Source organism: Lichenostomus cassidix, chromosome 2, assembly GCF_008360975.1.
Source record: "Lichenostomus cassidix isolate B80296 chromosome 2, HeHo_3.0, whole genome shotgun sequence".
NCBI lineage: Eukaryota > Metazoa > Chordata > Aves > Passeriformes > Meliphagidae > Lichenostomus > Lichenostomus cassidix.
Window position 1 is genome coordinate 95,835,497 of NC_139482.1, and position 16,270 is coordinate 95,851,766.

Genomic DNA, 16,270 nt, shown 5'->3' on the forward strand with positions numbered 1-16,270 from the left:
TTCTGCAGCTTTGCTCAATTTTCTGTAGATTGTATGAGACCCCAAAGGTATTTTATACACGAGTTGAGAGGATGGTTGCAATGAAAGCAAAATATTTAGTAAAACTGCTATATATGGCCATATATATAGCCAAAACTGCTATAATGCCCCTTCCCTTCCTTTTCTGGTGTGTTTTCTTTGAAAATAGCATCTATATTTTCATTAACTTCACAATATTCAGGTACTGCATAGCAAGACAAAGCCACAGACAGCAACTGTTCCCCAGGAAAAGAAAAATGCACATTATATAGACCTTATGCTTTTTATCAAAATGCAGTTGAAGCCCTAGATTGAGGGTTTACAGAGATTCTTATAATACATGGACACTGGAACTATAAAGGAGTTCTGATATTCTCCTGTTTTGCCTTTTCCCTACTTTTGGACTATGTAGAATATGCAATTATTAAATGGCTAGTATTCAAGTCACAGAGGAAAAGACCTATTTGGACACAGCATTGAAACCTGTAGAACATACTGAAAACTTAAGGACTTTCAATGAAAATATATATGCTCTCAGGGTAAGTGAAAGAATCCCAGTTGCAAAGGAATAAAAGTAACTGACTGGTTCCCCAAAAGGCCAATATTTGGCAAAGCTGCACTGAATAACAGAATTACATCAGCAGAATATCTATGCTTTTGTATCACATTTTGCATTTAACATTTGCAAACTGGAATTTTTCCCTAAGCAAAATGTCAACCGGATCTTTTTCTTAAATGAAAGTGTGAATGAAGCATCCTTGATGGGTACAGCTCTGAGAGCACCATAGGTATAGTGCCCTGACAGCATGGGAGAGCAGTTTTTCATTTTAGCTCATCAAAATACTCTCTATAGGGAGCCATTCTATTCCTGAGTATGGCAGCACTGCGAGGAGGAAAAGAGGTAGTGAATGAGACAAGGAAAACCAGGAAAAATAAATAAAGGTCATTGTGGTGGGGCAGAAGTGTTTCATCCAAGTGGATCACAAAGCTTTTTTATTCAGCAGCTGTTCACTGACGTGTAGAAAGCTGTAAGTCTGCAAGGTCTCTTAGCCTGGAAAATGGTTGGAGAAAAGCTCAACATACTGTATCGGTAAATGTTTAATCAAAAGCAGAAGTTTCTTCCATACCTTTTAATACATATATATATATAATGTGCATATATAAAACAATCCAACAGCACTTTTTCAGTTAAATTATAGTACAGAAAACCGATTGTTTCATTGGAAAAGAGTCTATGTGTCTCCTCCTTGATACATTTCCTCAACCTGTCCTGAGAAACAACCAATGAGATGAATCCCTCTGGTAATCATGGCAATAGTTTCACACTGGGAATAGAACACAAGGCTCAGATGATACAAGAGGGCAGATTTTTCTCCTCACAATTTCAAACATTCCAGGGCATCACCAGGAGTACATAAATATTTGATAACAGTTACAAAAATCTAAATGTTTCGGATAGATAAAACTCATTCCCCACCTACAGGTATGCCTTCCAACTTATTCCCTCATTACTGATTACAAACACACCTACTACAGTTCGTTTTTTAAAGACGTCTTCCAAAGACAGAAAATTTCCATTGAGAGGTACTCATCCTCCTTTTGAAAATAAACAGATGCTTGACACATGATCATACAAGATACAATGTGCATCTAAACCAGAAATCTGAGAAGGAAACACAGAAAATCAAAGTAACGCTGACCAGAAAGACAAGACCAGAGCTCAGCTCTACCATGTCTGGCCCAGCTGTGGCACAGGCAGTAACCAGCTGGGCATGCAGCCCGCTTTTATTTGTCTGAAGAACAGATTTCCCGCTTTTTAAAGTCAGGCTTGCAGGCATGGTTATCTAAATAATTTGCTAACGAGAAGAATTTGCAGCAGTTCTGAGGATAAGACTGTGCTGCTGACAGGGATGTTCACAGCTCTTAGGGGCATCATGGGAATTGCATGTGTAAGGGATGAATTTGTGCCCCGGCAATTAAAGATTAGAGCCAGATGAGGCAATAACCTTATCTTAATGCATCAAACCCCATTCCCAACAAAACATACCAGCCTGCCACTCCAGTATATGTTGGTGTCTGGCTCAAAAAACACTCAACCACCCTCTAGGGCAGTGGTGGAACTTGCTCAGGTCTGAAGGCGCCTCCGCAGCACCGACACTGCATCTTGAGTTGGCGACATTCCAGCGACTCCAGCGGGAACCAGCAGGCTGTGGCAAAGACCTACAAAGGTTGTGGGTGAAGCCAGGCTGGCCTGCTGTGGGGCCGAGAAGGAATGGCCCAGTGCTAGTGCGATGGAGCCCCAGAAGGAACCTTCTCCGGTCATGCAGAAACCTTCACACCAACCAACACAGTTTTCATTTGTTTTCCACCACTTTCTTACAACACGAACGTGTCCCCCTTCCTCCCTCCCCCCAACCCCCCAGCCCCCTCTTTTCTGAACATATTGACAAAAGGAACGGCAAAATAAATAAATAAAGACTTAGCCTCTGCTTCGGGGAAGCCGCCTCTCCAGGTTTCCGCCTCAGCGGTGACCCGGCTGGAGCTGGTAGGCATCAGTTTTCACGGCGAATGGTGGGTGCAGAGGGGCCAGCGGCTCCCTGGCCCTGGCGGGAGGCTCCAGGCTCAAGTGTCCGTGTCGGCCGGCAGCCCCCAGCTGTCATTGCACCAGCCCCGAGCCGTAGCTGAAGGCGTAGCTGCTGCCCAGGGACAGGGACTGCTGGTGCTCCTCGCCCTGCTCCGAGGGGTAGCTGGGGAACGTCTGCGCCCGGGACACCTTCACTGAGCCGAGGTTGTGACCTGCAGGGCGAGATGGGAACACAAAATATGTAACTGGGCTTTGAAGCCTTTCATCACGGACACAGACTCCAGTGGATTAACTTCTTACTCCCCCATGGTGCCAGGAACCTTGCTCCATCGGGCCCTTCTGGGGCTGCAGAAGAGGGTATTTACCGTGGCTGAGGGCACAAGTGGGTGACAGATTCCTAGTGAAGGCAAAAAGTCCCAGACCCAACTCAGACATATTTTAGGGTCAGAATTATTATTATTATTTTTATATTTCAGAGTGCCATATCTGTGTATTTTCTACTCTGAAAGCCTCAGTTGTGTTAGTCAGGACTGAGAAATAATGTCTTTTTTATCTGAAGCTCTGCCTACGTGGTGAAAGTAATGCCAGGGGTTTCAAAAGGATTAGTCCCACAAATGCCACTTCATTTACTTACTGTCCTTCAAACAGCATGCCATTTTGTCAGGTAAACACAGCATCATCATTCCAAAATGAACTGGAGGTGGGACAGAACACATGGCAGAGCACTGGTTGGGAAGAAGCTGTGCCAGATGCTTTTTTGGATGGGCTTGTGAATCTGATATAACCATGGCTTCCATCAGCAAGAAGGGAAACCATGTGTGAAAAGCCAGTGATGGAATTCAGGTAATCCTGATGACCCAATTCTATAATCTGATAGTTTTCCTACCTCATATTTCCTTTTGAATTGGGATTTTATTAGTAACAAAAACTTGCAAAGTGCATTTCTTCATGCAACATATACTCTCTTTTTTTTTTTTTAAATGTATATTGAAGCTTGGATTTTAAATGGTTTTACATAATGCTTTTAAAAATGTCGTAACACATGTATTATCCATAGGAATTCAAAATCATATTTTTGCTTCAACCACTGAGATATTAAAGAATAGCTGCAGTGGTATACTCAAGTACTAAAGAATTCAGCTCATGCTGAAATGTTTCAAAACAGTTAGCAGCCTTCCAGACTGGCCTGGTAGTGCTGGAACCTGTGGTAATAGCTGCAAGTTCCCCACACCCCTTTCTTAACGACCGTACTTGTCACCTATTGTCCTGCCTTCCCTACTCCACATAGTCCTAGCCACGCCCCCAGTTTTCCCTATTGGTTCCTGTACCCTAACCCCACGTGGCCCTGGCCACACCTCGGTTTCCCTATTGGTTCCTGTACCCTAACTCCGCCCCTGTACCTCCCCTGTACCCAGAGGTCACTGGGCCTGTGTGCTGTCCCTGCCCCCTCTGTTTCCCTATAAAACCCCTTACCCTCCGCCATCTTGCTGTCTATGCTCCACGTGTGTTATGCTCCACATGTGCTGAGCATGTGAGGCCTTCGCCCTCGAGGCATCTCTGCCTCGGGGAGGTCGTTGGCCTCTGCTGCACCATGCGAATAAACATCTTCCATGGACACAACGCATAGACCCTCCTCGCCTCCTTTATCACCACCGGTTGTGGAAGCAGACGAACCAGAGCTAGCCTTATGGCTCCCCGGCCGGTGAGAGCGCAGTGTCCAGCCCTGGGACAGAGGGTTTGGAGCACTGAGGCGCTGAACCGGGCTGGGTAGAGAAGCTCTAGGGTAAAGTCTGCTGTAACATCCTTTAAACCGCAACAGGAACCTAGGATGTTGTTCACTGGATCTGGGAAAACTTTGTCCCGACTTGCATTTGGAAAAGTTTGATCAAACCATTTTACCGATTTTCTCATGAAGAAACCCCATGATTCATCCTGAACATGAGTTGGTCAGAGCAATGCTTGGACTGAGAGAGAAAAAACCCAACTAAATGAAAAATAGAATAAAACATCTTACTTACACTGGAGACAATAAAACCAGAATCTGAATTCCCAGTGGCATGTTAATGGTTATAAAATCCTTTTCATAGCAAGCAAGCAGGATGAATTTTTTATGTGTACTTTTACTATTCATTCATTGGGTTAAATTGACATTGGCTACCAAAACTGAACTGAGAGGTTTAAATACTTTCTGCTTTAAAGTGTATGGTGGCTGTGAGCTCTGAGATACAAAGTAGCTGACAATGTTTGTGAATAGTCTTAAAGGTGTTACTGCTTTGACCATTTTTAACCATCATATTGAGACTTTTATTAATTTTTTACTTTTATTTCGGATTTACTGTTTTTTTTTTAATCTAATGCAAACCTAAACATGAGAAGATTAATGATTCTAGGTTTTAATTTTGTGTTCCAAATCTGGCACTTTTCCTTCTAATGATGTAAGATCTTGCTTTCTTTTTACCCAGAAGCTAGAATCACGTGTATTTTAAGCACCACAAGGAACTGCTAAACCAGACACATGATTTCCCATGTAAAACTTTTTCTTACAAATAAAGATAAATAAAATAGGTCAATGTATAATTTTCCATCATTTTCTTCATGTGTTTTGTCCAAGGAGTGTAAAACAATCCCTGTGACAACGAGCAGCAGTAAAAACACTTACCAGCCAGGGAGTTTCCTAAACTCAGACCTATTTGTGTCACGTGCTGTATCTTGTATAATTAATGTTGAGTCCATTTTTGTAGAGTAGTGCAGCTTTGATACCATGATGAAGAGTGCCTCTAATGCACTAATTTCTAGCCACTAATGGCTACCTAAGGAATTCAGGCAGTCTTTTCGAATGTGGAAGATGAATTTGAACCTATTAGGGTTAAAAGGGAAAACTAATTCAGGTCTTTAATTTCCTGCCTATATGCTTCAAAAGCCAGCATATCCCTTGCTATTCTTTGAAATAAAATTTGTTGATGCTAAATCTCACAACAGGGACGATTTTTGCCATTCTGTAACTGAAGGAGGATAAGCAACTTCTCTCCTGACTGCTAGGACATGTAGTGAAAGGTAAGAGAGCCAGACAGGTCCAAAAGACTAAGGCACACTTAAAAGAGCCAAGAGGTGCAAGACAGCTGATTGAGGCTCAAGCTGAACAGTATGACATCAGTCTATGAAAATAATAACAAAAAGAATAGAGGACATTAGTTCAAATGAAATGAAAAAGCTATTGGTAATAGAAAATTTGTGAGTTTGGAAAGAATGGATCTAGGCAATTTATTTACTTTCAATTTACATTTTTAAAAAAACAGTTAACTATGTTAATAGTATATTGATGTATATTATGTTAATATACATCAATAAATAAATAAAAAAAATATGGTGGCAAAAAAATAAAATAGTCCAATGGTTCCAAGTTGACTTAAGACTTCTCAGTTGTAAATTTCAAAAAATTAGGGTATTTTCCAGCTTTTTACTAAAATTCAGACTATCACATACTGGAAATTCAAATTATAATACATCCTCTTATTTACATTCCTAAATATTATTATAATAATCATACAGCTGATCAGTCATTTGGAGTCCTAGGTAGTGCAGTGTCTCTAAAGTTGCACTTTATGTCAGCAGTAAGGATTTTGAAACTGAAGACACAGGTAAAGTTTTTGGAGTAATGGATTACAGTTCCACAGCCTTCTAAATTTCCTGTTTCAGTCATATTTGGGCCTTAAAAGGTTAAGAGAGAAGAATAAAAATGTTGTTTGTGGATTTTGCAGCTCTTTGGTACTACAGCTGCTTTTCAGAACAGAAAACTAACTCTTCCCTACAATTCTTCTGAAGTCAGCATAAGATGAATTTGATTCACACAGATTTCATGACCTGAAGACACCAACAGAGCTATGGGAGGTTTTTTTTCTCATGACTTAGATAGGAAAAAATTGCTTTTTGCTTTTTTTTCTGTTCTAGGACAGGACCTTGGAAACGCAGAATATTTTTCAGCCTGCTTCATCCTTTATTCAAATTTACTCTCAGGATTACAGAATGCAATGAAGCTGTAGTCCTAAGCAATTAGGTATGAATGATCTATCAAGAAAATTTAATGTAACCAAGCAAATTAAACTAAAATTAGATTTTTCCTGATCTTAATTATGTTGGAAGCAGAGGCAGTATACACAAGGATCTTATTTCATGGCATGATGCTTATTTATAACAATTCTTTGGAGGAAAAACCCAATGGTTTCCTAGTAACAGCAGTGACTGATGTACATATAAGTAGATCGATCACAACTTCTGAGGGAAAACTTGCAGTACTCAGCTAAATGAAAGAAAAAAGAGGATAAGAGATCCAGGGATAAGCTTTTAAAGCTCCCTTACTGCTGCTTATTGGGAGATGTTTTTGTTTCAGAATCAGAATTCAAATTTCTAACCAGAAGGCAGGTGCCAGCCCTTTTTCTTTTCTAAATGAAATAAAGGTCACTCTTCTCTTTTCCAATACAAGAATTCAAGGGACTCTCATCTGATGTTCTTTGGCTAGAGCACTCATCTCTGATGTACAAGTCCTGTGCTAAAATTCCCCTCTGCCTGTGGGTAAGTTTCGACATTACCCTTTCTGTAGAATATTGGCTGAAAATGTTCCCTTTCTGCTCTGTACCAACACTGCTGTTCACTGTCTCTCAGTTGAGCCATTGAGACTGAAAAGCTGCTTTGTAGACTGGAGCACTTCGGTCATCTGGTTTGGAAGAGCCCTACAAATCTCTGCACTGGCAAAGCTGAGGAGCAGGAACAAGCAGCCAAGGGGAAGAGACGGCAGGTTTTTCCTCAGGCTGGTTTCCCTGCCAGATGGTTTGTTTGGTGAGTGATGACCTGCGAGCAATGTGCCACCAAGTGCGGTGAGTGCCATCGCCACCAGAACTGCTCACAGCTCTGATGCAGGAGCACTTTTGAAACCCTGTGACTAAGCTTTTCCCATGCAGGATCTAATCCAAGTTTATGTTTCTGCAGCGCAGTGATTAAAAATTAATAGAACCAGAGATTCCTGTGTTTCAGCTTCTGTTGCAGGCCTTTAATTACCTTATACGAGATAGCCATTAGGTAAAAATGAAGACTTTTGCAGCTGCACAGCAAGCTTTCATCTGGGATTTCTTAACCTCTGAACAGATGACTTTACAAACAAAAGGATGTATTCCTAATGTTTTTATTTTTCTAGGTAAGAATAATAAATTTATTTCTGAAAATAAAATTTGACATTTCCATTTCTGAGATTATGAGCACAAAATTGAAGTCATTAAATTAAAGCCAATTGGATATCTTTATCAGTACTGTGCTTTGTATTTGGGAATGCTCTGAGTCTTTATGATTGCAAGAGTTCTGCAATTGCTATAGATATTTCTATAAATATTATAGAAAAACACGGCTGCTCAAAAGACATTTTTATGAATCAATCAGTGCAAGCTAAGAATAAATAAAGTGAATCACTTGTCCCTTTGTAAAGCAATAATTTCTTTTTAGAAATATTAATTTGAAAGTTCTGTTGTTCCCAATAAACAGAACAGCCTGGGAAGCAGGCAAACAGAGATGATGAGATTTTATCATTGCACAAAAGGATAGTGCAAGAAGGTGGAAAAAACCCAATTAGCGAACAGATGTTCAGGAATGAAACGTTAGTAAGAAGGAGTTAGTTCCATGTTGTTTCCTCACACAATTCTCACTGGACAATATAAATGCAGCTCTTGAGCCAGAAAAGTTCCCAAAAGTAGCACCAGTGTTTAATCTAGATTTGCGTTCTCTAAGGATTTCCCAACAGCAGTGAAAGCTCCTCTTTACACCAGAGGAGGCCCACAGATTGCACTGAGGATATTGGTTCAATGGGGAAGCTTGTCTCAAAGCCCTTCAACCTCTGATATTCTTTGCAGCATTTTTGTTAAGACACAGGACAAAGCGGGAAAGGCACTGTAGCTATGAATTGAAAGCCCACTAGGGAAAATTAAGCTCTTACTGAAAAGAACTAAATTATTATGACTGCTTACTTCAGATGGAAGCTTTTATCCTCTAAGAGCTTTTGTTGCAAAGAAAGAGTCCATATTTTATTCTGGATAAAGAAAACATTTCTCCAAAAAAACCCCCCTACTTCAGTCTCAAATCAGTTAAGTGGCTATTATTGCATCAAAAAGAATACTTTCATTTAAGGCAGAAAATAAATGATTGCTGCTATCCTATTTATAAATTGATACTGGTTAAAATTCTGCCAACTCTCTGTATTGAATATACAGTGTCTTCTATTGAGCTACTGATGACAAAGCAGCTTTTCCTTTTCTGCTGTTAGATGATTGGAATAACTAAAGCAAAGTTTCATAGCAGGACAAACTGCTACAAAGCAAAACATTTATTTTGCAGTAATGATGCAGTTGGATTGGAAGGGCATTAATTGGTACAGCAATTATTATGCTGTCACTCACAAAAAGATGCAATGGAAGGGAGCAGATGGAAACTGAAAAATAGCATAAACTACATTACAGCATATTGATTTCCATATACTTATTGAAAGTGAAACTGTGGGCCTGTTTCAGTTCCAAATAAAGAAATACAAATTTTCCTTTGAATTTAACTACAGTTGGAATAAAAACTCCTAGGGAGCACAGCTGGGCTCCAACTTTCATATATTCTAAAATAATTCTGGATTTCGTTTCACCAAATATATATATCTTTCTGAAGGGAGAAAGAATATCAGGAAACCTAATTTTTGCGACAGATTTTTAAGAAAATGGTTTAATTTATTTATTAGAAATACTTTCAAATACAAATAATTTAAATTGATAATAAAATACATCGGAAATATATGAGGAGAGAGAAAGACAAACTCTCATCCCCCATTTAAAAATATTTCCATACCATTCTTAATTGAAAAACACTTTCATTTTCCTTAGAATTTGAAATAAAAATAGTAACTTCTTTTCCTGTCCAGCATCAAGACTTGTAAGTACCTGAGTAGATACGTAGTTTTTACAGAGCCCTATCACTTTCCAGAATTGGCAGACTACATTTAACTTAAAAGTCTTTGGCATTGTCATCAAATCCTCCTCTAGAAAAGAAGAAGATTTACATGTGCATGCAGAAGAGACTGTAGGATTGTCAGTTTAAAACCAGTAAATTTATGTTAAATCTTTTAGTATTAAGAAAGAAGTTTTCAGCATTCCAATTGTGGCACAAGAATGCTGGAGTTTCATGAAAAGCACGTCTACATGTCAATATTTTAAAATACAGAAAAATTGTTTCATTACCTACAATGTGAATTGCTTGTAAATATTATGCACAGGAAAATGAGCATTGTTTTATCTGTAACCCTGCCTAAAATACCAGGCATTTAAAAGCAGTATCTTGAAACATATAATTAAAGCCAAATTGTTGACTGAAAGCCAGGTTGGCTTAGTTACTGTTGTGCTTTTCTGGGAAATGTTTTTAAATACTTGCTGTCCTGCTGCATTTAACCTGTGAATCACCTGCTTAGACTATCCCAAGCTGATGCAGCTCCTGTGGTAGAAATGTTAGAACATCAACCACATCTTTCTCCAAGACGAGTGGGTTTATCTTGATCTCTAGTTTTAACTGGTTTCCATTAGGACCTTTTCTTCCTAATAATGCATTTATGTGTGTTTATAAAGGGAGGAGACATATAGACACCTACTACCTAATATCTCCACCTAGGAGAGGGAGAAGTAAGTTATTTACACATCTCACATTATCTGATAGTCCTTTCCCTTTTTACTCGTATTCCTGCAGCCAAAATCTGGCACATATTTGGAAAAACTGATCTATTTTACATATTACATCTCTTTGGCTTGTGCTCTTCTAATTGTTATCTATAACTGTAGGCCTGCATGCCTGAACTTCAGGGAGATTAAGTAAAAGAAAGTGGAGCAGCAATTTTTGTAGTTTGGTGCTCTGAGCCAATGTGCAGGTAAACACAATAAGCTTGTACTTAGCTTTCTTATGTTGTCTTCCACATACAGAGCATAGCAGTCCTTGCAGAGATTAATTCCTTTCATCTTTGCAGCTTTTTACACTTGTGCTAATGTTCCAGTATTAAACCAGCCTCCTCTCACCCTCAGTCCTGAGTCCAGCCCTTTAACTATGCCAGCACAGTTGAAGGAGGTTCAATCATGTTCCCACTTGACATAAAATTAGGCTAAGGTCCAACTCTGCTTCAAAACAAACATAATTTTCCAGATGAAGACTCTCAGAAAGAAGAATTTCTGTGTTTGGTTTCATGGATTCTGTAGAAGTGAAATTTTCTGCAGTGACGCTTTGAATTTTTAGTTTATTGATTTTAAAGTATTTGCCATGGAACCCTGACAGCCTGGCACTGAGCAGGCCCATCTTGCAACCCAAACTATTCTGGAATACAATGCAATGCCTTCTTTTCAGCAATTTTTCTTATGAGAGGAAAAAAATTCCTGTATTTCTTTTTTAAATCAGTTAAAAGAAGTATTGAGCTGCTCTTCCTGACTTGCACTAAGTTAGGAGAGTTGCAGTTTTCTCTGAACCATTACGGAGATGATCCACAATTTGTGTGTACAGAGAAGTGACTGCGGTCAAGGATTTTGTTTTGTACTGAAAGATACAGGCACCATGACCTTGAAGAAAACTTTTGTGAGGAAATGTGGGCAGTTTCATTCTAAAACATGTCAAAATGTCAGCAAGTTAATTAACAGCAAATAAAATCTTGAATGAGTGCCCTAACAAAGCTACCTGAAAAGGCTGAGCCACTCCAAGGTGGCTAGCATCCCTGGCCTAATTTATCCCTTAAACCATAGGCTCAGTCAACCAGAAACTAATATAAAACATAACATAAAACATCTCCACATGAGTTGTAAAATCGAGGTTTATTATGAGAATATTAGCTGTTTCTGAATTTTATGCTTGTGCCAAGTAAATTTATTTCATTCACCACAAAAGTAAACAAAGACCTAGCATTTTTATACATAATGCATATAGTTTCACTTTCCTATTCAATCTCAAAACTTAATGAACTTTTTAAAGAGAAACATTTCAAAACAGACATTCCACATTGGTAATACTAAGAAAAAATAATTTAGAAGAGAAATTTGTTAAATTTCCTTCACTTCAAGGTACATTTGGATGAGACCCAAAAGCAAAATGCAAAAAATAAGAAGAAAAGAATGCTCTGGTCCTAAGAGCATATGGGAGAGGCTAAAGTGAGGGGAAGAGACAATAGCTAAGGAAAACTCCTACAAAAAACTATTTTAGTGTTTATTTTGTGTCATGGAGTCAGAACAAACCAACAAAAGAAAATACTCAGAAAAATTAACCTGCTCCTGGGATAACTGAAAAGTAGGAAGAATATAAAGCCAGTGAGAAAAGAAACAAATGTGAAGGAGAGGTAAAATAGTGTGGATTAAATTACTTTTTCCTTAAATGATTTTCTGCTGTGTCTAAGTAGGTAGAGCTCCACACTTTGCTTTTGACTCCTGGGCAGAGCGTGAAGTCATTATGAGAAGCAATTGATCGTTGATCTCTGTGCAGAAATAATTTTGGAGTATAATTTTCTTTTACATTCTTGCAAAGTACATCTACCAGACCAATTGAAAGAGGGTACCTATTTATGTTGTGTTATCATCTTTGTTTACCAAGTTGTTAGCTTAGTGTTCAGTTTTCCTTTCCTCAAAATGTTTATGTTGTGTTTTTATTACAGCTGATCTAAATGCCCAGACAAAAGAGAATTTTTTCGATAGATTGTCAAAAAAAAACCACCTAAATCTATTACTGATGTAACAGAAAGCATCTTACTGAAAAATTCAATGCAAAAATGCAAATTTATACATTGCATATCACTTTGATGATATGGAATATGTCACTGTTAAATATTTATTGCATTTCAAATCATGTTGACATTTCCCCTTCGATAAACTATTCCACAAAACACTATAGAGACCTCATGAAATTCTACTGATACTGCAGGGATGGAGTGAAACAGTGAATTTCTAATTTCATATTAGACTATCTAAAGCGAAATGAAGAAAAAAATTACTTACATCCATAAAAAATGTGTAATGTGGAGATAGTACAGTGCCTTTGAAAAGGGGGTACTGCTGGAGGCTGACTGATCAGCACTGTTTAATCTTGTGGCTGTTATAATTCTGCTGATCTTCAGTGTGGCCAATATTTCCTGGCCTGGTAGTATTTTTATTATAAACACTCCATTCACAGAGATTTATCACTAGCCTATAAAAAAATTGCCATAAAATGAAACTCAACACATGAGGTCTGAGGGCAAAGTCAGAGAGCAAATTTGGTCTGACAGGATGGAGGGAATATGTTTCTCACCACATTTTTATGTAAGTAAAATACAGCCTTGATTGGAAAAAAAAAAAGGGAAAAAAAATTGGCAGGCAGTATTGTTTACATTACTTAACATAGGGAAAAATGGGGATGAAAGATTTATGCCAGCCCAAATGCATATCTATTTTACAAAACTATATTTAAAAGAAAACTTTATTATGTGAGCATAATGTGAGAACTAAACTCAAATAAAACATAAAGTCTAAGACATTCAGGTGATACAGCTGTGCCCTTTCTTTGGTGCTCCCAGGCAGTTTCTCTGCACACCTGAAGAGCAGGGAAACAGGGGGACAAATGGTAGCAAAACTAACCCTTATCAAAAACAAACACACAAAAAAGCAAATCAAAATGCAAAACATGTTTTTTGCATATTTGGTTTTTACTGTGGAGTCAGATATGCTCCTCTTCTGGGCTGTTCTAAAAGGCAGGAATGCCTGACTGCTGGAAAAGGTTCTGAGGTGTAACAGGAGCATCATTTTAGCATCAGCTGTGCCTGAGATTACCTCAGCAAATGGTTGCACTGCAGACTCAGTGCCGTTTGAGCAATGCTAGAGCTTCTCACTGCACAAAAGCAGCTAAAGTCATCATCTGCTTTTGATCATATTCTTCTACCTCTGTTATAGAACTCAGAGTCATCCTGCTGCTCACTTCCATAGAGGTATCTGAGGAGAAAGTGCTGCTCAAACTTTTCCAAGTGCTCCTGCCTTTTCCAAGAGCAGGAAAAAGTCTTGGACTCTGGTAAAATGCCTTTCCTTCAAGGAACATTGTATTTATGTTGTAACACAGGGAATTAGTCTTGCTTATGTGTATGTTGCTGGGAAGGGAAGGAGGAGGGTGGCTTGTGGGAGGTAAAAACAGTTCCCAGTTTAATCAATCGCGTTATTTCAACTGACTGAAGTTTTTCCATTTTTTTCCTGCCACCAATGAAAAAAATTAGAAAAGATCTCACATTAATATATGCAGGGATGAAACACAGCTTTAAGAACTTCTACCTTTCGAAGGCTATTTTTTACACATATATTGAATGCATTTATTAAACCATTTGTTACTCAGATTTAATCTCTCCATGAAATAACGTTCTACAAAATTGTTCTTAGAAATATTCTTGAGAAGACCTTAATGTTATTTCAAGCTGCAACTAGACAGTAATAGTAGATGCCATGTAAAAGTGAAATAGTGTATTAGCTGATAATTAGCTCTCTGGCAGTGTTAAAAAGTTTCCTGAAGGCAGGAAGACATACCTCTCCACCAGTTCTCAAGAAGAAAGGATATATTTTTCCCTTTAAAGTGCAATTTGAAATTACAGACTGTCCTTAATAAGACTTGCAACTGCAGGCAGAGTACACAAAAAATACAGAAGTTGATTTTATGACGTATTTGAGGCTTATTTTGAAGTATTTGGTAGTAGCCATTGAAAGTGGTTAAACAGTTTATGAAATGGATGGAATAAAGGAAAGGTTTCTGCCTGTACCGAGTGCAACAGCACTCTGAGTTCTTTTGTTCCTTGCAGAGATTGCATATATAAAATATGTGGCAATAAGGCAGTTCACAGAGGCTAAACAAATTATTTTCCTCTATAATTTATTCTCTAAAATAAAGAATTTTATTGATTTTTAGATTATATAAGTTTAATTGGAATAAAGTAGATGTCTAAAACATCAATGAAGCACTCAGGAAAGTTAATCCATTTTTCATGACTCTATAAATAATTTCTTCTAGCTGTAAAAGCCTTCAATTACCCACCAGGAAATCAAAAACAATGGCTCTAATTCACCGAGGGATGCAAGTGATGTTTTTTGCTTTTTTTTTCCCTGAAAGGGAATTCAGTGTGAACAAACTGTGCCATTTTTATCAGACTTGTGTAACAGTAGAGGAAATGAGTGGAGGTAAATCTGGTAGAAGTGTGTCAAAGAGCTTGAGCTGCTTGTGTCTGAAGATGGGAGGAGTCGCTTTTTCTGTACTCTTTCAGACAACAGAAGAAACAGCTTAAGCCAAAGCACTTCCTCCCCCCCACTATAAGCAAATAAACTTAATACGAAACCCAATGGTAACAGTAAGACACACTGAAATTACCACCCATGTGCCTTCCCTGGAAATTCGTTATTAAACCTGTAAATATCCTCTCATGTGTTTCGCTTTTTCCGTTCCTCAGCTGAGGATGTTTTTTGTTAGTATTCCTTTTGCAGCCTCTCAAATCACAGAAGCTGTTGGAGCAGCACAGCAGCAGTCCCTTCAAAAGATTTCCTTAATTCCAGCTGCTGGGAAGAGATTCCTGACAAACCCAATTGACTGATCTGCTGAAGCAGGAAGGGGTAGAGAACTATCACCTCTAAAATGACATCCATCCTATCCCATCTCACTGCCCGTAAGTTAAGTGTTACTAAAGAAAGCTAGGAAACGACAGAAAAAATGCCTATAGCACAAGACAATAAGCAGCAATCATATTCAGAACCTGACATGAACAAAGTAATTACACTTCATACAGACATTTAGAGAAAAGTGTTACATTAAAGCAAGGCACTTCACTGATGGCGATTTTGCCGTTGGCTTTAACTGGAAAGAACTGTAACACAGGTTTGAATTCATTATGAATGTCTGTAGTTGTAGCACCCAGGTAAGAGATGCTGAGGTGAACAAAGATGAGTCTCCCAGAAGGGTTGAACGCTACAGATATTGGTGTTGGGTAGCAGTTTAGCTAACAGCAAGACGGATGGCATGGAGCCATCAGCAGTAGAAATGGAACAAAAGTAATACAGAGGATCAACTTCACAATTCCTGAATGAAATCTGTGGAATTTCTTACACAGGGCTAGACCATTCAGTGCTCCAGTCATTTTCAGCTATTGGCAGTTGCACAGTGAAATTCAGCAATTGCAGCTCAGGCACCAAAGAGATTCAAACCAGCTTCCTCCACCACAGCTTGCTGCCTTTTGCGCTATTATTTTTCCTTTCAGTGCCTATAATAGCAGAGCAGCATATAATGTGGAAGCATACAATATGAGACAGTATTCCTGAGTTATGGTACTACTTCTCCATGAACACTGCAAAAATTATTACCTTGCATGTAAATTTTTAGGTTTACTAGTACAGCTCTAAAAGGAGAGAAGTAAATAATAGAATACAAGTAGCTTTCTGGCTGGACAAAAAATGGGAATTTAGAGAGCTGGAAATCAGCTGTGATTTAAAAGGAAGTTAAAGTATGACTTTAGCAGAAATGACAACTCTGCAGGTACCATACCTGGTGAAACATGATATACTTTTACACTAAGGCAAAATAGCAGCTGGCAAAACTGTGCTTTATGAGGTACGGGCTTAAGGTTGCACGAGTAAA

General features: G+C 38.5%; 1 protein-coding gene across 1 annotated transcript in view; it reads right to left on the minus strand.

Moving 5' to 3' along the window:
- Window positions 1-2,446: 2,446 nt before the first annotated feature.
- DOK6 (docking protein 6) overlaps window positions 2,447-16,270 on the minus strand; it is a 239,412-nt gene continuing 225,588 nt past the window's right edge. Inside the window, exon 8 of the mRNA XM_085052459.1 lies at window positions 2,447-2,814. Coding sequence (XP_084908585.1) covers window positions 2,675-2,814 — 140 coding nt within the window. The 3' untranslated portion in view covers window positions 2,447-2,674. The remainder of the gene's footprint in view (window positions 2,815-16,270) is intronic.